The 22,351-nt window shown below is 46.2% G+C and overlaps 1 protein-coding gene across 2 annotated transcripts; it reads right to left on the reverse strand.

Moving 5' to 3' along the window:
- Positions 1-1,225: 1,225 nt before the first annotated feature.
- On the reverse strand, positions 1,226-15,786 carry LOC311101722 (COP9 signalosome complex subunit 1-like). 2 transcript variants are annotated; one of them, XM_084142889.1, is made up of 14 exons: positions 15,693-15,786; positions 10,320-10,412; positions 8,912-9,093; positions 8,568-8,732; positions 8,123-8,258; positions 7,706-7,783; positions 7,441-7,501; positions 7,182-7,267; positions 5,517-5,611; positions 5,178-5,283; positions 3,778-3,858; positions 3,361-3,498; positions 2,424-2,558; positions 1,226-1,962 (listed from the first exon to the last, which is right to left on the reverse strand). In XM_084142889.1, the coding sequence occupies exons 1-14, from the start codon at positions 15,723-15,725 to the stop codon at positions 1,885-1,887; spliced, it is 1,467 nt and encodes a 488-aa protein (XP_083999015.1). In that variant the 5' UTR covers positions 15,726-15,786; the 3' UTR covers positions 1,226-1,884. The 2 variants fall into 2 exon arrangements, with proteins under 2 accessions (XP_083999015.1, XP_083999016.1); XM_084142890.1 differs by lacking the exon at positions 15,693-15,786 and adding an exon at positions 12,088-12,294.
- Positions 15,787-22,351: the final 6,565 nt, after the last annotated feature.

The raw sequence follows: 22,351 nt of genomic DNA on the forward strand, positions 1-22,351 counted from the left end.
CACGAGGAGAAGGATCTTTGGGAAGGAGTGACATCGGAGTTGATGTCAGATGAGGAAGACACCATGGTGGATGATAAGCTGGTGTGGCTGGTGAAGCCTCCAGCGTTCCGGAGCATGGAGCTGAGTGAGTTGTGTGCGGTGCTACAGAACAGGCTTGATAAGCACCCAAAGACAAAAGCACTGCCACGCACCCCCCGCCTCCCCAGTGGCTTAATGTCTATGAGGGAGCCTCCGAGGACCTTCCACCAGGATAGACATGCACAGGCAGATTTAATAGAAGAACGCACCCCCTTAATGCCGTCTGCTGGAGACAATCAGCGATTCAATAGCCCTGGAGTGACCCTCTTAACTGTCAAAGAGGAGGAAGAGATGGACTGAAACAGACTTAAAGATTAAAGACGTCCTCCAGTGATTTAACTTTTCGATATCCCAAGCATAAATATAACACACACTAAACTGCTAACTTGTAGAGCATTCAAGAAGCTGTTTTTGCTGAGAGTTGCTTTATTGCGCAACGTTTTTATGTGACAAAGCCTATTCCCCCTCATATCCTCAAAAGGTTCTACAGCTGCACCATCGAGAGCATCCTGACTGGTTGCATCACCGCCTGGTATGGCAACTGCTCGGCCTCCGACCGCAAGGCACTACAGAGGGTAGTGCATATGGCCCAGTACATCACTGGGGCCAAGCTTCCTGCCATCCAGGACCTCTATACCAGGCGGTGTCAGAGGAAGGCCCTAAAAATTGCCAAAGACTCCAGCCACCCTAGTCATAGACCAGGGTTCTTCAATTCCGGTCCTGGAGGGCCGAAACACTTCTGTTTTTTATTTCTACCTGGTAGTTAATTGCACTCACCTGGTGTCCCAGGTCTGAATTAGCCCCTGATTAGAAGGAGAGGATGAAAAACAGAGGTGTTTCGGCCCTCCAGGACCGGAATTGAAGAACCCTGTCATAGACTGTTCTCTCTGCTACCGCACAGCAAGCGGTACCTGAGCGCCAAGTCTAGGTCCAAAATGTTTCTTAACAGCTTCTACCCCCAAGCCATAAGACTCCTGAACAGCTAATCAAATGGCTACCCGGACTTACAATAAAACTGTATACTGTTGGGGTTACTGGAGGACCAGGGTTGGGAAACGCTGTGCTAAATTACCTAAATGTAAGGGTGGCATCAGGAATCTGTGCCGTTATTGGCAACTTCATCTTAACACCAAAGAAAGAGGAAGTCTAATTTTGTATGTATCTTTATTAAAATCTTGTTCTGTGTCAAGGTTGTGTTTCCCCCCCCAATGTGTAATCAATGTTTGTCACCAGGTACAGAGCAAAGTGCATCTCTTTACAAAAAACCAGCCAGCTGCATATCTCCCTCTCTTTCATTTCATTTGAGTAACAACAGACATTGTATCTTCACCAACTTAAAACGTTTTTTTTTTTTTTTTATTGTGTTTGTTCCGGTCTTTTCTCCAGCCAGGAATCGTAGGCCCTGGTCAAAAGTAGCTCACTATAGGGAATTGGGTGTCATTCGGGACGGAGACATTGTTTTTTTCCCGCTAACGTTGGGCCCATGTCATACATAGTCTGCCTCCCAAATCTCACCATATTCCCTACATAGTCCACTACTTTTGGCCAGGCTCTGGCTTAGCAGTTGTAGCTTTGACTTGGCCAAAATAAGGGAACTACATAGGGAATAAGATGCTATCTGAGGGCTGTTGTGGACAGGCCCCCCCTCTGTTCATTCAGAGGCACCAGGCAGTGGATGTGTCCCAAATGGCACCTTATTCCCTACGTAGTGCACTACTTTTGACCACGGCCCATAAGGGGTAGTGCACTATACAGGGAGCGGAGTGCCATGCCAGACAGCGATGGTGTAATGATGGGATGTCCCTCTCACATGGTGCTGCTCATCCGGGTTGTTTGGCTGTTGGCTGTTGTCAGCTCCCCCTGGCTGCCTTCTCTAGGAGGGGACTAAAGAGGGAAGAGAACAGATGTAGACTTAACGGTGAAACGCTGAGAGAGGGGGATACGTTGTCTCAAGAGGGGGAACAGGTTGATTCAAACGATGGGACACCACCGTACCATCTAAGCTCTTGAAATACATCACTTGATAAATGAAAGTTTTGACAAAAGCAAGAAAAGCACTGACAACATGTTTCCAAATCAAACACACTTCAGGTGGACTATCCAAGGTTTTCCATACAGAGGGATAAAGAGGAAAGCGCTCCCCAGGGGCCGCTTTCCCAGACATAGATCAAACCTCGTCCTGGACTAAAAAAACTTCAGTGAAGAATATCCACTGCGAATGCTTTTATTCAGGATTTAATGTGGCTTAATTTGTGTCTGGGAAACCGTCCCTAGACCCATCTCAATAGTCTAGACTAGGGTCATATAGTAACAGCTGTGACTAGCATCAAGAGGGGTTCTGTTACCTTGACGTGTATCTGGTTGCGTAGCACGGCAGCTCTGAGGATCATGGCTTTGGCTCGTCTCTGGAACTCCTTGCCCATGTGGACAGACTTCTGAAACGTATGGCCCCTCTGGTCCACGTCCCTCGCATACAGGATCTGACATCACACACATACAGGAAACAGGAAGTTACTCACTCATACTGGAAGTGGAGAGAGACTGGTGTGTGTGTGCCTGTAGTGATAGTTGATGTGTAGAGAGAGACTAGTCTATGGCTAGTTTGTGTTACCTTGCTGTGTGAGTCTATACGTGTGTGTGTTACCTTGCTGTGTGTGTGTGTTACCTTGCTGTGTGAGTCTATATGTGTGTGTGTTACCTTGCTGTGTGTGTGTGTGTTACCTTGCTGTGTGAGTCTATATGTGTGTGTGTTACCTTGCTGTGTGAGTCTATATGTGTGTGTGTTACCTTGCTGTGTGAGTCTATATGTGTGTGTGTGTGTGTTACCTTGCTGTGTGTGTGTGTGTTACCTTGCTGTGTGAGTCTATACGTGTGTGTGTATGTGTGTGTTACCTTGCTGTGTGAGTCTATACCTGTGTGTGTGTATGTGTGTGTTACCTTGCTGTGTGAGTCTATACCTGTGTGTGTGTATGTGTGTGTTACCTTGCTGTGTGAGTCTATACCTGTGTGTGTGTGTATGTGTGTGTTACCTTGCTGTGTGAGTGTGTGTTACCTTGCTGTGTGAGTCTATACCTGTGTGTGTGTATGTGTGTGTTACCTTGCTGTGTGAGTCTATACGTGTGTGTGTTACCTTGCTGTGTGAGTCTATACGTGTGTGTGTTACCTTGCTGTGTGAGTCTATACGTGTGTGTGTGTGTTACCTTGCTGTGTGAGTCTATACCTGTGTGTGTGTATGTGTGTGTTACCTTGCTGTGTGAGTCTATACGTGTGTGTGTGTGTTACCTTGCTGTGTGAGTCTATACGTGCGTTGATGAGTCCCTCCAGTATGAGCTGGGTCAGTTCATCCTCCAGAGCTAACACTGTGGTGTTGAAGGACTGGGACATCTTAGTCATGTCTGCAGACACATACGGGCTGAAGTACTGACTCACACACACACACACACACACACACACACACACACACACCAGGTTAACAACTTGGGCTGAAGTACTGACTCAGAACACAGGTTAACAACATGGGCTGAAGTACTGACTCAGAACACAGGTTAACAACTTGGGCTGAAGTACTGTCTCAGAACACAGGTGATGTAGGGATATGAGGGAAAGGAATCCAGATGTAAAACTTCCACAACACTGCAAAGTGACTTAAGTCCTACAAAGCGTGTTGTGTTATGTCATGGTGTCATGACTCTGTCTCACCTGTATAAGGGCTCTGTTTCTGATCTGTGTGTACAGTGTTCTGACGTGAGGGGCCAGGTACAGGTCCAATAGAAGGGTATCCTACAGGAGAGAGGAGGAGGAGGAGAGAGGAGGAGGAGGAGAGAGGACGAGGGAGGAGAGAGGACGAGGGAGGAGAGAGGACGAGGGAGGAGGAGAGAGGACGAGAGGAGGAGGAGAGAGGACGAGAGGAGGAGGAGGGAGGAGAGAGGACGAGGAGGAGAGAGGACGAGAGGAGGAGGAGAGAGGAGGAGGAGAGAGGACGAGGGAGGACGAGAGGAGGACGAGAGAGGACGAGAGGAGGAGGAGAGAGGACGAGGGAGGAGGAGAGAGGACGAGGGAGGAGGAGAGAGGACGAGGGAGGAGGAGGAGGAGAGAGGACGAGAGAGGAGGAGAGAGGACAAGGGAGGAGAGAGGACGAGGAGAGAGGACGAGAGAGGAGGAGAGAGGACGAGAGAGGAGGAGAGAGGAGGAGAGAGGAGGAGAGAGGAGGAGAGAGGAGGAGAGAGGAGGAGAGAGGACGAGGGAGGAGGAGAGAGGACGAGAGAGGAGGAGAGAGGACGAGGGAGGAGGAGAGAGGACGAGGGAGGAGGAGAGAGGACGAGAGAGGAGGAGGAGAGAGGACGAGAGGAGGAGGAGAGAGGACGAGAGAGGACGAGAGAGGACGAGAGAGGACGAGAGAGGACGAGAGGAGGACGAGAGAGGACGAGAGGAGGACGAGAGAGGACGAAGGAGGACGAGAGAGGACGAGGGAGGACGAGGGAGGAGGAGGAGAGAGGAGGAGAGAGGACAAGGGAGGAGAGAGGACGAGAGAGGAGGAGAGAGGACGAGAGAGGAGGAGAGAGGACGAGGGAGGAGGAGAGAGGACGAGGGAGGAGGAGAGAGGACGAGAGAGGAGGAGGAGAGAGGACGAGAGGAGGAGGAGAGAGGACGAGGGAGGAGGAGGAGGAGAGAGGACGAGAGAGGAGGAGAGAGGACAAGGGAGGAGAGAGGACGAGAGAGGAGGAGAGAGGACGAGAGAGGACGAGAGAGGACGAGGGAGGAGGAGAGAGGACGAGAGAGGAGGAGGAGAGAGGACGAGAGGAGGAGGAGAGAGGACGAGAGAGAAGGAGAGAGGACGAGAGGGAATTGGTGTTAGGTGCACACTCAAATCCCTGTTGTTTCTGACCAACACCAAGACTAATTCAATCAACATTACTGAGTGGCAATATAAAGAGTTTCTCATTCAGATTTTGCAGTTAGCCTGTAACTGTCCATATAAAACGGTTTTCTTCCTTAACGTCATCTAGTTAGCCTGTAACTGTCCATATAAACATGTTTTCTTCCTTAAACGTCATCTAGTTAACAGTTTTATATGGACAGTTACAGGCTTTCTTCCTTACCTTCATCTCGTCCAGTAGTTTCAGACAGGAGGCGTACTTCGATTCGTAAAACTTGAAGATTATGTCACGCACCTGGGGCTCCAACTCTAGAAACAACTTAAAGGAACTAGAGAAGAGAGAGGGAGGGAAAGAGAGGGAAAGCGAGGGAAAACAGGGGTTGACATTTCAATATGTACTGAAATCACTCATCACCCAAACAAGCTGTTACTCTCCATAACAGTTCCACTTGATGGAGAGACCAATGAAGCACATTGCTCTTTTACAGAGTTAGTGGTTACCTGAAGTGCACTTCTTACGAGGGTACTACTAAGTCCAGTGCGCACTGCGTAGGGAGCCTACCTGCTGGAGATGATGTTCTTCTGTAGTTCCTGTCTGTCGAAGGTGGCCAGGGCACACATCCCCCCGTACACCGCTACATTACTGGGGGACAGGAGCTGGGGGAGAGGGGACCCACAACATTTTATAACACAAATAATAAAACTCCTAAATCCAAATAAAACTAAAAACATGACATCCACCCTGGCATCCTGACTGATGGCAGCCCATTCTTGCATAATCAATGCTTGGAGTTTGTCAGAATTTGTGGGTTTTTGTTTGTCCACCCACCTCTTGAGGATTGACCACAAGTTCTCAATGGGATTAAGGTCTGGGGAGTTTCCTGGCCATGGACCCAAAATGTCGATGTTTTGTTCCCCGAGCCACTTAGTTATCACTTTTGCCTTATGGCAAGGTGCTCCATCATGCTGGAAAAGGCATTGGTCGTCACCAAACTGTTCTTGGATGGTTGGTAGAAGTTGCTCTCGGAGGATGTGTTGGTACCATTCTTTATTCATGGCTGTGTTCTTAGGCAAAATTGTGAGTGAGCCCACTCCCTTGGCTGAGAAGCAACCCCACACATGAATGGTCTCAGGATGCTTTACTGTTGGCATGACACAGGACTGAAGGTAGCGCTCACCTTGTCTTCTCCGGACAAGCTTTTTTCCGGATGCCCCAAACAATCGGAAAGGGGATTCATCAGAGAAAATGACTTTACCCCAGTCCTCAGCAGTCCAATCCCTGTACCTTTTGCAGAATATCAGTCTGTTCCTGATGTTTTTCCTGGAGAGAAGTGGCTTCCTCGCTGCCCTTCTTGACACCAGGCCATCCTCCAAAAGTCTTCGCCTCACTGTGCGTGCAGATGCACTCACACCTGCATGCTGCCATTCCTGAGCAAGCTCTGCACTGGTGGTGCCCTGATCCCGCAGCTGAATCAACTTTAGGAGACGGTCCTGGCGCTTGCTGGACTTTCTTGGGCGCCCTGAAGCCTTCTTCACAACAATTGAACCTCTCTCCTTGAAGTTCTTGATGATCCGATAAATGGTTGATTTAGGTGCAATCTTACTAGCAGCAATATCCTTGCCTGTGAAGCCCTTTTTGTGCAAAGCAATGATGACGGCACGTGTTTCCTTGCAGGTAACCATGGTTAACAGAGGAAGAACAATGATTCCAAGCACCACCCTCCTTTTAAAGCTTCCAGTCTGTTATTCTAACTTCATCAGCATGACAGAGTGATCTCCAGCCTTGTCCTCGTCAACACTCTCACCTGTGTTAAAGAGAGAATCACTGACATGATGGCAGCTGGTCCTTTTGTGGCAGGGCTGAAATGTAGTGGAAAAGTTTTTTGGGGATTAACGTTTACGTTTACGTCATTTAGCAGGATCAAGTTCATTTTCATGGCAAAGAGGGACTTTGCAATTCATCTGATCACTCTTCATAACATTCTGGAGTATATGCAAATTGCCATCATAAAAACTGAGGCAGCAGACTTTGCGAAAATTAATTATTTGTGTCATTCTCAAAACCTTTGACCACGACTGTACACAGCAACATCATGGCTCAGATCAGATATGGTGAAGGTACCATACCATTATTATGGAGTGGAGTTGGGGGTGGTCAGAGGAGTTGGGGTTGGGGTCAAGTTAGTTTAGTTGGGGTCAGAGGTAGCGGGGTATATTGATATCTGACCTCTGGGAAGTCGCAGTGGTCAAACGAAGCCTGGAGGAAGCACTTGGCGGCCGGTTTGTACTTTCTAGAGGCCAGCTCTGCCAAACCTGGGGGGGGGGGGGGATGACAAGAGAAACATTTGAAAGCGCAACTCACAATTTAAGAATAGGTTTTATTACCTAATGCAGGTCTAAAAAAAGCAATTTCAGCTGACAAGAGAAACATGCAGACTTCAGTGGTCCTCCTAACAGTATAATCCTAGGATAGTATGATGTCTTACCCGCAGCACATTTTAGTTTGGTGAGGACAGATTGGTTCTGACTGTCTCGCTCTCCTCGTTGCTAGAAGAAACAAGCAAGCCGAGGTAAGTCAGTGATTTTCTTTCAGGTGACCATGATGACAGTGTGAAGGTTATATTATGCTCTACTGTACACATAAGGGAATATAAAAGGAGAACATCTGTTGAATAAATTCCCATACTGCTTGAGTTTCTCTCACTAGGGAGCTATGATGTAAAGGTTCTATTTCAGTCATTCGATGCTAACCTCAGCTATCTCCGGAGTGGATTCTGCCTTGCTGACGTAGCTATGTACATGGGACCAGTTCTGGAGGTAAACGCTAACCTAGAGAGAGAGAGAAAAGGTTTGAGAAACCTTCCAGGGATGTTAGGTCAGACAATACACGTTTATAGATTTGACCAAGTCAAATTGACAGAACTTGATGACAAAATATTGACATCTATAAAAGTTGACATGACATTCATAAACATTCATTTAGGAGGCCCCTGTAGCTCAGTTGGTAGAGCATGGCGCTTGCAACGCCAGGGTTGTGGGTTCGTTTCCCACGGGGGGCCAGTATGAAAATGTATGCACTCACTAACTGTAAGTCGCTCTGGATAAGAGCGTCTGCCAAATGACTAAAATGTAAATGTAAGGAGGCGCATGTTGATGAGGTCATAGTACCTTGATGACGTTAAGGCACATGTTGATGACATGCTTGGCGCTAGTGCAGTAGTCTCGGGCTCGACTGTAGCACTTGAGGGCGTTGCTAAGATCTCCACAGTCTAAATAGTGGTCCCCTAGGTCATCATGACCCCGCCTGAACAGAGGGAGAAGAGGGAGGAATCAGTGAGATAAAACCTGTTGAGTAGTGGACTGGTTCCATTTGGGTTTTGAGGCCCTTCCTCTCCCATACCACTGGCTGTGTCCACATTGTCCACCCTTATCCCTAAGTGTGCACTTGTCTTGCACACTCCCTCTCATGAAGTTAAAAGCATTGGGATGGGTGTAAACCCAGCAGATTTCATAGGTTCTAGCCATGCATGTTGTCCGAGTTCCATCTCCACTGCTTGTGACCCATGTAACAGTGAAAACAATGTCTACTTGAGTTTCCCCCAGAGCTGGTTACCTGATGCTCTCTTTGATAGAGTTTCCCTTGTAGTTCTTGAGGTCAGTGTCCAGCTTCTCCAGTTTGAGCAGGGCCTTTTTCCTGGTGCTCTCTGCCCAGGCTGTGTCCAGGAGAGGGGGCGCCACCGGCCCTTCAGGCACCGCGTCAGGGACACCCTGCACCTGTCTGGGAATATACAGAGATGGAAGTGTCGTACACACACACGCAGGGTCACACACAGATACACACACACACATACGAAGACAAGCTCACAACACACACAATAATACTCCTCACTGAACCCACAGATACTTTTGTACCTTATATAGGCTCCACTTCAATCTCACACTCCTCCTCCTCCTCACCGTGTGGCGTCGGTGAGTCTGCGGTGGATCTCCTCGTACACGTCTACGTTGAAGGTCCTCTGGACGAAGGACAGCGCCATCTTCAGGGCCTCGGCACGGAGCTGGGGACAGTGTTCTGCTATGAACTGCAGTCTCTCAATACGCATCAGACCACTGTAGCTGGACGCAAACTGCTCCAGGTCCTAGAGAGGGAGACGGGGACAGATGAAAGAGAGAGAGAGAGAAAGCAGTGAGAGGGGAGGGGGGGGGGGGGATAGACACAGAGAGAGCGACAGAAAGAGAGACAAAAGAGAGAGAGAGAGAGAGAAAACGGTGTGAAGAAAACATGAAGGAAGCAGACCACCATTTGACAGACTGACTTCATTTAATTCAGTGATCAGCATAGAATCTAGAAGAATCTAGAAGTAGAACTACAAACACACAGCTACGTAAGACTCAGCTCATCGTACCAGTGCTAGCTTAGTGCTATAGTAATGTACCAGTGCTAGCTTAGTGCTATAGTAATGTACCAGTGCTAGGGCTAGCTTAGTGCTATAGTAATGTACCAGTGCTAGGGCTAGCTTAGTGCTATAGTAATATACCAGTGCTAGCTTAGTGCTATAGTAATATACCAGTGCTAGGGCTAGCTTAGTGCTATAGTAATATACCAGTGCTAGGGCTAGCTTAGTGCTATAGTAATGTACCAGTGCTAGGGCTAGCTTAGTGCTATAGTAATGTACCAGTGCTAGGGCTAGCTTAGTGCTATAGTAATGTACCAGTGCTAGGGCTAGCTTAGTGCTATAGTAATATACCAGTGCTAGGGCTAGCTTAGTGCTAGGGCTAGCTTAGTGCTATAGTAATGTACCAGTGCTAGGGCTAGCTTAGTGCTATAGTAATATACCAGTGCTAGGGCTAGCTTAGTGCTATAGTAATATACCAGTGCTAGGGCTAGCTTAGTGCTATAGTAATATACCAGTGCTAGGGCTAGCTTAGTGCTATAGTAATGTACCAGTGCTAGGGCTAGCTTAGTGCTATAGTAATGTACCAGTGCTAGGGCTAGCTTAGTGCTATAGTAATGTACCAGTGCTAGGGCTAGCTTAGTGCTATAGTAATGTACCAGTGCTAGGGCTAGCTTAGTGCTATAGTAATGTACCAGTGCTAGGGCTAGCTTAGTGCTATAGTAATATACCAGTGCTAGGGCTAGCTTAGTGCTATAGTAATGTACCAGTGCTAGCTTAGTGCTATAGTAATGTACCAGTGCTAGGGCTAGCTTAGTGCTATAGTAATATACCAGTGCTAGGGCTAGCTTAGTGCTATAGTAATATACCAGTGCTAGGGCTAGCTTAGTGCTATAGTAATGTACCAGTGCTAGCTTAGTGCTATAGTAATATACCAGTGCTAGGGCTAGCTTAGTGCTATAGTAATGTACCAGTGTGGGGTTTTCCACCACATAGTTGATGTCTGGAGCATTCTGCTGGTCTTCCTGGGGGTCAGCATCGATCTGCATCGGCTCCACCGCCCCCTGGAGGAGAGAGAGGGATGGAAGGGAGGGGGACAGAGAGACAGAGAGAGGAGAGAGAGAAGGTGTGATGAAGAGAGAGAGGGGGTTAACCTCTAAAAGTCTAAGGTCGATGAACGCGCCCCGCTGAAATCGAATTAGCAAAAAATATTACCATAAAAATAATCTAGAGTTTTTCTGGGGGGCATTGGATGCGTTTCAATCCACCGCATTCACCTATGTAACACTTTCGCATCTGCGGTGACAGGTGACAGAGCTAGAGCGGTGTTTGTCAGACCATGAGACATCCCAAAAATATGTCTTCTCACAAAATTGTCTGTAGCGTCCGAACGGTTTAGCCTACAAATTATGATGACCCCTCTATGGAAAGACGACTAACGAACGCGGTGTTCTCCGTTTTGCTCTACGACCCCCCACAAGTGTCTTGGGACTCATCTGAAGTTGGTACAGCCGATCTGCCAACTGCCTGCAGCGTGCAAACAGTTTGGGCTACACTCTAATATGACCCCTCTGTGTAAGGGTGAGACTCTCACAAACATGTGGGTTGTTTTGCTATAGGACGCCCACAGGCCTCACAAGACTCGTCTGAAGGTCCCTCGGTACCAGTTGAAAAAAATTAATGGAAGTATAGAGACTGGATTAGTGCCAAAAATAAGGGGTTAAATACAGTTGAAGTCGGAGGTTTACATACACTTAGGTTGGTGTCATTAAAACTCATTTTTCAACCACTCCACACATTTCTTGTTAACAAACTATAGTTTTGGCAAGTCGGTTAGGACATCTACTTTGTGCAAGACACAAGTAATTTTTGGATATATAATTAATTATGTGGATATATTGAAGCAACATCTCAAGACATCAGTCAGAAAGTTAAAGCTTGGTCGCAAATGGGTCTTCCAAATGAACAATGACCCCAAGCATACTTCCAAAGTTGTGGCAAAATGGCTTAAGGACAACAAAGTCAAGGTATTGGAGTGGCCACCACAAAGCCCTGTCCTCAGTCTATAGAAAAATGTGGGTAAAACTGAAAAAGAGAAAGGAGACATATAAACCTGACTCAGTTACACCAGCTCTGTCAGGAGGAATGGGCCAAAATTCACCCAACTTATTGTGGGAAGCTTGTGGAAGGCTACCCGAAACGTTTGACCCAAGTTAAACAATTTAAAGGCAATGCTACCAAATACTAATTGAGTGTATGTAAACTTCTGACCCACTGGGAATGTGATGAAATAAATAAAAGCTTAAATAAATCATTCTCTCTAAAATCATTCTGACATTTCACATTCTTAAAATAAAGTGGTGATCCTAACTGACCTAAGACAGGGAATTTCAACTAGGATTAAATGTCAGGAATTGTGAAAAACTGAGTTTAATTGTATTTGGCTAAGGTGTATGTAAACTTCCGACTTCAACTGTACATCTCTCAGATATAGGACAGAAACTTCAGAACAAACTTCCTTTAGATTTTTTGGGGGGACTATCCATAGTGAATCTGTTATTCAATGTGTTTGTATGGGCTAATAGCAGTAAGGCCAAAAATATTTTAGTCATATTTTTTGGGGGGAATACTTCAAGGGGTCTTGAAATTCTAAATCAAATAGCAAAATGATCCTTGGTACGACCTTAAAACAATTCCACATAGCAGAGCTTTGCTCTGTCTTGCACTGGTGGTCCCTACCTCAGGGAGCAGGGAGCATGCTGAGAGGCTGGAGCTGAGGACGTAGTCCCCTGCAGTGAACGGTAAGAGCAGATTGGGTCTGCTGCTATGGGAGGTACAGGGAGGCTCTGAGGCTGAGCTAGAGGCCCTACTCTTCTCCTTGTCTCTTTCGCTGTCCTGAGCCTGTGCTTGTTCTGCCCCTGCGGCAACCTCCAGCTCTGACACTGAGCTGACCTGGAGGCGGGAGGGGGAGGGGGGGGGAGAGATGCAGGGAAGGAAGGAGTGATGAAGAGGAGTGGTTTCTGTCCTTGATGACTTAAAGCACTCTGCATGATAAGTGATGTTAGTTAGTTAGCCAGACCTCTGACCACATAAGCTGGATGTACTTTGGGGCAGTTTAATAAACTACATGACCAAAAGTATGTGGACACCTGCTCGTCAAACAGCTCATTCCAAAATCATGGGCATTAACATAGAGCTGGTCCCCCCTTTGCTGCTATAACAGCCTCCACTCTTCTGGGAAGGCTTTCCACTAGACTGGTCATTCAACTGAGACTGCTCTTCTCTGTGTCACGTAGGCTCTCCGCACTGCTAAAGCTAACTCTCTCCTCTGCTCTTATCCTTCTAGACCCACCTGCTGCCTTTGATATTGTGAACCATCAGATCCTCCTCTCCACCCTCTCCGAGTTGGGCATCTCCGGCGCGGCTCACTCTTGGATTGCGTCCTACCTGACAGGTCGCTCCTACCAGGTGGAGTGGCGAGAATCTGTCTCCGCACCACGTGCTCTCACCACTGGTGTACCCCAGGGCTCAGTTCTAGGCCCTCTCCTATTCTCTATATACACCAAGTCACTTGGCTCTGTCATATCCTCACATGGTCTCTCCTATCATTGCTACGCAGACGACACACAATTAATTTTCTCCTTTCCCCCTTCTGATAACCAAGTGGCGAATCGCATCTCTGCATGTCTGGCAGACATATCAGTGTGGATGTCGGATCACCACCTAAAGCTGAACCTCGGCAAGACGGAGCGGCTCTTCCTCCCGGGGAAGGAAGAGTACGACCCTACCTTACACAGAAAGCGGCACAGGTCCTAATCCAGGCACTTGTCATCTCCTGTCTGGATTACTGCAACTCGCTGTTGGCTGGGCTCCCTGCCTGTGCCATTAAACCCCTACAACTTATCGTGCAGAACCTTCCCAAGTTCTCTCATGTCACCCCGCTCCTACGCACACTCCACTGGCTTCCTGTTGAAGCTCGCATCTACTACAAAACCAGGGTGCTTGCCTACGGAGCTGTAAGGGGAACGGCACCTCCTTACCTTCAGGCTCTGATCAGACCCTACACCCAAACGAGGGCACTACGTTCATCCACCTCTGGCCTGCTAGCCCCCCTACCTCTACGGAAGCACAGTTCCCGCTCAGCCCATTCAAAGCTATTCGCTGCTCTGGCACCCCAATGGTGGAACAAGCTCCCCCACGACGCCAGGACAGCGGAGTCACTGACCACCTTCCGGAGACACTTGAAACCCTACCTCTTTAAGGAACACCTGGAATAGTCTAACAGTAATCCTTCTACACCCCCCCTCCTCCAGTGGTGGTTGTCCCACTGGCTATCCTAAGTTGAATGCACCAATTTGTAAGTCTGCTAAAAGACTTAAATGTAAAAATGTAAATGTAGATGTTGGAACATTGCTGCAGGGCCCTGCTTCCATTCAGCCACAAGAGCATTAGTGAGGTCAGGCACTGATGTTGGGCGATTAGGCCTGGCTCGTGGTCGGCGATCCAATTCATCCCAAAGGAATTTGATGGGGTTCTTCCACACCGATCTCGACAAACCATTTCTGTATGGACCTCGCTTTGTGCACGGGGGCATTGTCATGCTGAAACAGGAAAGGCCTTCCCCAAACTGTTGCCACGAAGTTGAAAGCACAGAATCGTTTAAATTTTTTAAACATTTTAGTCATTTAGCAGACGCTCTTATCTAGAGCGACTTACAGTTAGTGAGTGCATACATTTTTCATATTTTTTTTTAGAATGTCATTGTATGCTGTAGCGTTAAGATTTCCCTTCACTGGAACTAAGGGGCCTAGCCCAAACCATGAAAAACAGCCCCAGACCATTATTCCTCCTCCACCAAACTTTACAGTTGGCACTATGCATTGGGGCAGGTAGCGTTCTCCTGGCATCCGCCAAGCCTAGATTTGTCCGCCGGACTGCCAGAAGGTGAAGCGTGATTCATCACTCCAGAGAACACGTTTCCACTGTTCCAGATTCCAATGGCGGTGAGCTTTACACCACTCCAGCCGACGCTTAGCATTGCGCATGGTGATCTTGGTGTGCGGCTGCGCCGCCATGGAAACCCATTTCATGAAGCTCCCGACTAACAGTTATTGTGCGGACGTTGCTTCCAGAGGCAGTTTGGAACTCGGTAGTGAGTGTTGCAACAGAGGACAGACAATTTTTACACACTACGTGCTTCAGCAATCAGTGGTCCCGTTCTGTGAGCTTGTGTGGTCTACCACTTCGCGGCTGAGCCATTGTTGCTCCTAGACGTTTCCACTTCACAATAACAGCACTTACAGTTGACCAGGGCAGCTCTAGTAGGGCAGAAATTAGATGAACTGACTTGTTGGAAAGGTGGCATCCTATGACGGTGCCACGTTGAAAGTCACTAAGCTCTTCAGTACGGGCCATTCCACTGCCAATGTTTGTCTATAGAGATTGCATGGCTGTGTGCTCAATTTTATACACCTGTCAGCAACAGCGTGGCTGAAATAGCCGAATCCACTAATTTGAAGGGGTGTCCACATACTTTGGGTGCTGTATCAACAAGGTGGGTCACGTGAATGGGTGGAAGAAGCAAGGTCTGAGGCGTTTAAGAAAATTGGAAGTCCTGCTTCTTGCATAAAAGGGATGCCAATTAATGTGTTGTCTCTAAATGAACAGTACCTAAACTGAACTGAAGCGGTTGGTGACAGGTTTCAGGGTGATAGTAACTTCTGCCAATCCGGTGGATATTGTTTACCTAGCTAGCTAACGTTAGCTAGCTGATCATAACAGACAATTTATGAATTGTTTCCATGGCCATCTTCTCTAGCTAGCTACATTTTTATTTAGCTAGCTAAATAGCTTGCATTTTAGGTGGCTACGCTGTTTGACACAGATGTAGCTATGCTGGTAAGGAATTACTAACGGCAGTCAGGTTTTAAAAAGTTAGCAAACTACAGTAACGACTCAAACTGTCTGTTTACATTTTCTATAACTAACTGAGCTAAATTACACCTGTTATTTTTTTAATCCGCCGACTCCCCTTCACAATTTACCTAACTAGTTAGCTATATCTATCAAACAAACTGAAGATGTATAATCTATAATAAATAAAAAACCTAGTTCAATCCGCCCTAACGCTAAAGTTAGGACTAACTTGATGTTTGATTAAGGCCCTAGCCTAGTTTCTTAGCTAACGTTAGCTAACAAGATTAGCATGTTAGCTAACGCTAGTTGAAAACACTTTATTAGAGGACCAAATAGATCAAAACAAGGCAAACCATAAAATATAGTCATTCAAACGTGTTCCCAGTTATATAAACTGTTGAAAACAAGTTTTCAAAACACAAGTTTACCTGAAAGTTAAAGACCTGCACGGGCAGAGGCATCTCCTTCTCTGCAGACACACACAATAATCACATCCGGGGTATGGGAGTGCAACTTGTATCTAAGTCCCTGTGGAGCAAAAGTCACTACCTAAAATCAAAATATGGCAAACTGGACAAACCCAATTTTGGCACTGTTATGAAACATTTTTTAATACCCACAGTCATACATTATCATGCCTAGTATATTGGCCTAGTATATAAAGCCTAGTATATCAAGTATTTTTTTATTTTATTTAACCTTTATTTAATGGGTTAAGTACTTAACCCATTCATAGACGCTAACTGTGCAGCACTGATGAGCTTAAATTCACGTGTCTCTCAGAGCAGACAGGATGATTGTATTGTATGAGGTTTTGCAGTGCTTGCTTGTATAGAGTGAAACAGATGGGGATATTTGTTATGTTCCTCTGGGTACCAGCTCATGTGGGAGTAGAGGGGAATGAGGAAGTGGATATTATTGCCAAGCAGGCTCTTAAACATCCTAATGTTGAGATGGAATTGTCAATCAGTAAAGCAGAAGCCAAGGGATTAATAAGAACAGTGGTTAAAAATAAGTGGCAAGAGTTGTGGAACAGGGAGAGAAAGGGAAGACGCCTGTATAAGATCCAGGAAAAGGTGGGGGCAGGGAGGTCCTCAGGCCGAGAGAGAAGGGATGAATGTGTAGTCACAAGGCTGAGACTGGGACACACAAGGCTAAATAGTACATTGAAAGTGGTGGGGAAACATCCGACTGGGAGGTGTGATCATTGTCAGGAGGAGATGGAAACAGTGGAACATGTTCTATTTCAGTGCCAGAAATATGTGAGAGAAAGGGGGCGATTGTTATTAGATTTGAGGAGTAATGGGGTTGAAGAGCCAGGATTAAGTGAACTGCTGGGGAAATCTTCAGGAAATGTAGTATTTAATTATGTATTTCGTTTCCTTAGGGAGACGAGATTATTAGGTATGATTTAGAGTAGACCTTCACTGTCTCTGGTCCACACTCCAGTCCAGTTGGTGGCGGTAATGCACCTTAAAGTTGATTGTCAACCGCCATATAAAATCCACAGAAGAAGAAGACGCTAACTGCTTTAGCGCCTATTGATGATAGATAGTATCTTCTGGCTGGGGGAGTTTGATTATAAATAATAATAATATGCCATTTAGCAGACGCTTTTATCCAAAGCGACTTACAGTCATGCGTGCATACATATTTTTTTTGTATATGGGTGGTCCCGGGGTTCGACCCCACTACCTTGGCGTTACAAGCGCCGTGCTCTACCAGCTGAGCTACAGAGGACCACACGCTCGTTCTGAACGTTAAAACACATCGCTTGCGGTACAATTTTGGAAACATAAGTAGTGTGTCTTTCATATCAGTGATAAATAAATTTTTTTTAAAAAAGGTAAAATCAGGACACACCTTCATAGGTCTAATTAGGGTTAGTGTTCCCACACGGTCATATCTCCATTTTATATCGCTTATTCACGGAAGACAGACTAGTGTGCTCCGAACACCTGTGTGTAAGTGTAACTGGGGAGGAAGTGTAGTTTGTCAACTGGAGGCACACACAGTTTATGGATCTGTGCAAACTGCTACAGCATGTGTATATTTTTTGGGGGAAATATTATTTCTCGCTGATGTGAACGATAAGGGGCATATCAGCATATGTTTCGGAAACCGTTTTGCAAGTGATGATTATTTACATTTCTAAATGTTAAAACACAGCGTCGGAATTGTAGTTCACACGCAGCCAACCGTAGGGCGAAGCTAACTGCTGAAAACCCTACGGATAATAAGAAGGGTTTTCAAGAGTTGAACAAAAATATATAAACTCAACATGCAACAATTTCATTGATTTTACTGAGTTACAGTTCATATGAGGAAATCAGTCAATTGAAATAAATAAATTAGGCCCTAATATATGGATTTTACATGACTGGGAATACAGATATGCATCTGTTGGTCACAGATACCTTTAATGGTTCCTAGGATCTGGTCACTGTATTTTTGTGCATTCAAATTGCCATCGATAAAATGTAATTGTGTTCTTTGTCCGTAGCTTATGCCTGCCTATACCATAACCCCACCGCCACCATGGGGCACTCTGTTCACATCGTTGACATCAGCAAACCGCTCGCCCACACGACGCCATACACGTGGTCTGCGGTTGTGAGGCCTGATGGTAAATAAATTAACATTAAATTCTCTGGCAACAGCTCTGGTGGACATTCCTGTGGTCAGCATGCCAATTGCAATACTTATTTTCCACCATAATTTGCAAATGAATTAATAAAAAATCCTACAATGTGATTTTCTGGATAATTTTTTCTCATTTTGTCTGTCATAGTTGACGTGTACCTATGATGAAAATTACAGACCTCTCTCATCTTTGTAAGTGGGAGAACTTGCACAATTGGTGGCTGACTAAATACTTTTTCCCCCCACTGTACCTTTAATGGTTCCTAGGATCTGGTCACTGTATTTTTGTGCGCATGGAAAGTTTCTGGGATCTTTTATTTCAGCTCATGAAACATGGGACCAACACTTTACATGTTGCATTTATATTTTTTGTTCAGTGTATATATAAAGCTTAGTACTTGTTAGTGTTCACTAATACAATCACTTTTTTAATCAAATGTTCAGTGAAGAGGTTTCTTTTGGCAAATTAAAACAGGGGTGTATTCATTCCACCAATTCTGTTGCCCAACTGAATGTTTTGCAACTGTTTGGAGTTTCTATTGGACAAGTTCAGGTAAGTCTCTCCACATTTTGTGACGTTTGCTTCCGTTTAAGAAATATTTTGCAACAGAATCGGCGTAATGAATACACCCCATGTCATCAAAAACAGACGGTTCCTTTTTTCCTGTTAAATGTTACACTTGTTGTTTTTGTTTTGAGTTGTTCCTTAAAACAAAGTTCAGTAGATTATCACTGATGCAACAACACAGAAGCATGATGCGGGTAAAAACAAAACAAAAATACCACTGGTAAAATAAAAACACTTACAAAGAAACATCTCTCACACTCACCCTCTCTTTCACTCTCTCCCTCTACCCCCCCCCCCTCCTTCTACCCCTCTTTCTCTCTCTTCCCCTCTCTCTCTCCCCCTACTTCTCTCCCTCTACCCCCCTCTCTTTCTCTCTCCCTCTACCCATCTCTCTCTCGCTCTCCCTCTACCCCCCTCTTTCGCTCTCTCCCTCTACCCCTCTCTCTACCCCTCTCTCCAGAGATTACTGCTGATGACAGGAGGGCTTCAGAGCATCATCTCTCATATGATTAGAGCAAACATATGATTAGGAAAACTGAAAGCCCAAGGTAATTAGGGCTGCAGACAGACATCGTCCTCTGACACCGGTGCGCAGTGCTCTGACACCTCTCCGTCAAGCTCTGCCACCTCAGCCTGATGTTTCCTTTTCACTTTTGCTTTGGTGTTTTCGCCGGGCTCTCTCGTCCTCTGCAGTTCCTCCCGCTTTCTCTCCTGCTCCTCCTTAGCCTCCTGTTGATGAAAGAGTTTGTTGTACTCGTCGCTTGTGAAGACGCGGGCCGGCAGGAGGAGTCGACGCTTCACTTTCTGCCGGTTAGATGTTTGGAAGACAGGGGGCACTAGGACATTGGCCAGGTCTGGAGAGACGAGCCCTGCAGCCACCAGAGGGTTTGTGGGTGGGACACGCTGTCCGCAGGTTGGACAGCAGTTACCAGGGACAAGAGACGGGGTTGCTGCTGGGGTTGTGGGGGCCTCTGCTGCTTTGGGGATGGGGTTCCGTGCAGTGGCCTCTGAGGTTGCTGCTTTGGGGTCAGGGGTGGTCGGCACCAGCTTCACCTGCTGGCTGGAGTCAAAGGCCTCTCTGTTGAGCGGGAAAATCCCTGCCTTCTTGAACCCAGCCATGATGTTTTTCTTAGTGACCGCCTGGGGGTAGGCCTCTCGCAGCATGCCGGAGAAGTGCTTCTTGCCGGTGACAAGATCACCCCGCACCAGGCCCAGATGTGCAGCATTCCTGCTGAACACAGTCTTCAGCGGGCCAAAGACGCTGATGTCCAATGGCTGCAACACGTGGGTGGTATTCACCGGCAGGCAGACCATCTCCATCTGATTTTCCCGGCAAAACCTGACCACCTCCCTGGACACATGGGTTTTGTGTTGGTCCAATACGAGCACCAGGGGCCTCTCCTTTGGGGCGTGCTTCACGAAGAAGACCAGCCACTTCAGGAAGAGTTCTGCATCCATGTAGCCTTTAGGGGACACCCCATATAGGGCCTTCGGTGGACCCTCGAGCGCGTAGGCCGTACTGGGGAGGCACTTGTGGAAGATTATGAAGGGCGGGATACTCTCACCAGCTGCACTCACACAGCAGTGCACGGTAATACGTTCCATAGTGTTGTGTTGCTGCTGTTGATAGATGCGTTTCCTGCCTTTTTGACAGAGAACTTTCTCCCTGGACTTGGGCTTGTCCGCAAACCCTGTCTCGTCGCAGTTGAAGATGAGGTGCGGCTTGTGTTCTAAGCCGTGGCTGACAAAGATGGGCTCGTAGACATCAAAGAAGCCCTTGATGGTGGCAGGAGAAGCACCATGTACCCTGGCCCGGTTGAGAGTGTTGGGAACCCTGGCGCTCAGTTCAGGGTGGCGAGCCCTGAATCTAGACCACCAGTTGTCACTCAGTCCCCTCTCCAAATTGACGATGGTGCTACGGCCACTCTCCTTTATAATGGCCACAGCCAGAGCCTTCACCACAGTCCTGCTGATAGGGAAGGCATGGTCGGCCATCCAGTGAATATAAGATATAAGGGAGTGCTCTTCCTCGGTGGTTATTGCCAGGTTGGGGTGAGGGGCAAAGGCATATTTGTTATTTTTGTAATCTTGGAGAGTGGTGTGAGGAATCCCTGACTCACGGGCAACTTCCCTAAGGCTTATTCCAGTTTTTACTTTCTCTACAGCTTTCTCTAGCGCCTCCCTGGAGTATTGTCGCCTTTTTGTTGGTCTCATCTTTCCCTGTCCTCTTTCCTTTCTGCTTCCATTTCCTGACATTATTTCCTTTCAAAATAAAATTAGTTTTGTTTAACGTTATTTATGAAACAAAGGGAAGATTTCTAAGCTAATAAAAACGCATAATTACCTTCGCCTTAGTTGAACCGAAAGAAAAGTCTAAACAGAGATCACGCACCGATTATACAAACGGTGCGCCGCGAAAACAGTTTGAAAACACAAGTTGCCCAAAGTCACTTCCGGGTCACGAAATTGTAACATTTCCCCGATGTCATAGTAGAAAAGGGTTAAAAAAACACATGTATTTATGATTTATGAAAAACATGTCTATTTATTAACAATGATTCATATGTGTTTATATTTAAGTGATATTTTGGTTGTAAAAATGTTCCATGGTTAAATAAAGATTAACACATTACTGTATACAGTGAGCTGATACAAAACATATTGTGTGTCCATAAAACCATAGTTCAGTCTACTCAATAGAGTCCACAGTATCCAAAAACGAGTGAGTTTAAACATAAAGCTGTATCATAGGATATATATTTCACATATATTTTTACTACCATAATTTACCAGCAGGGGGAGGTTACTGTAATCTGAGATATATATATAGGTTGCTGTAATGCGCTACAGTGCTGTTGAGTGAAAACCAGAACCAATACTGCAACACCAGATGGCTACATTAGCACATCATCATCATCATCACCATCAACACCAACACCATCAACACCAACACCAACACCATCACCATCTCACCATCAACACCATCACCATCATCACCATCATCATCATCACCATCACCATCATCATTACCATCATCATCATCACCATCAACACCAACACCATCAACACCATCACCATCATCACCATCTCACCATCACCATCATCACCATCATCACCATCATCATCATCATCACCATCACCATCACCATCATCATTACCATCAACACCAACACCATCAACACCATCACCATCATCACCATCAACACCAACACCATCATCATAACCATCACCATCACCATCATCACAAGCACAACAAAGAAAAACGGAGCTACAGCTATTTTGATTTGATACTTTCAAATATGTTTATTTATTAATACCTTTTTAAAAATCACTTTATACACATGTTTAATGAAGAGGTTTAGTTTGGTAACATTAAAGCAGGTATTACAAAAAGACAGTTCCTTTTTTTGTGTTAAATGCTTGATCTTTGTTGTTTAGAGTTGTTCCTTAATCAAAGTTCAGTAGATTATCACTGATGCAACACAGAAGCATGATGCGGGTTAATTAAACACACACACACACACACACACACACACACACACACACACACACACACACACACACACACACACACACACACACACACACACACACACACACACACACACACACACACACACACACACACACACACACACACACACACAGAGAGAGAGAGGGAGAGAAAAATACAGATGTTCAAACAGCCTAAAAACATATTAAGAACGCATGTCCTCTTGGGAGCCTTTAAAGGAGATAGGATGTATCCCAAATGGCAACCTATTTCCTATATAGTGCACTACTTTGAAACAGGGTCTATAAATACATATACAGGTAATCGGGTACCATTGGAGACACCCCCTTACTTAAGTAGTCTGGGTTCTGCAGCGAGAGAGA

Source organism: Coregonus lavaretus, assembly GCF_964263955.1.
Source record: "Coregonus lavaretus genome assembly, chromosome: 2".
Classification (NCBI taxonomy): domain Eukaryota; kingdom Metazoa; phylum Chordata; class Actinopteri; order Salmoniformes; family Salmonidae; genus Coregonus; species Coregonus lavaretus.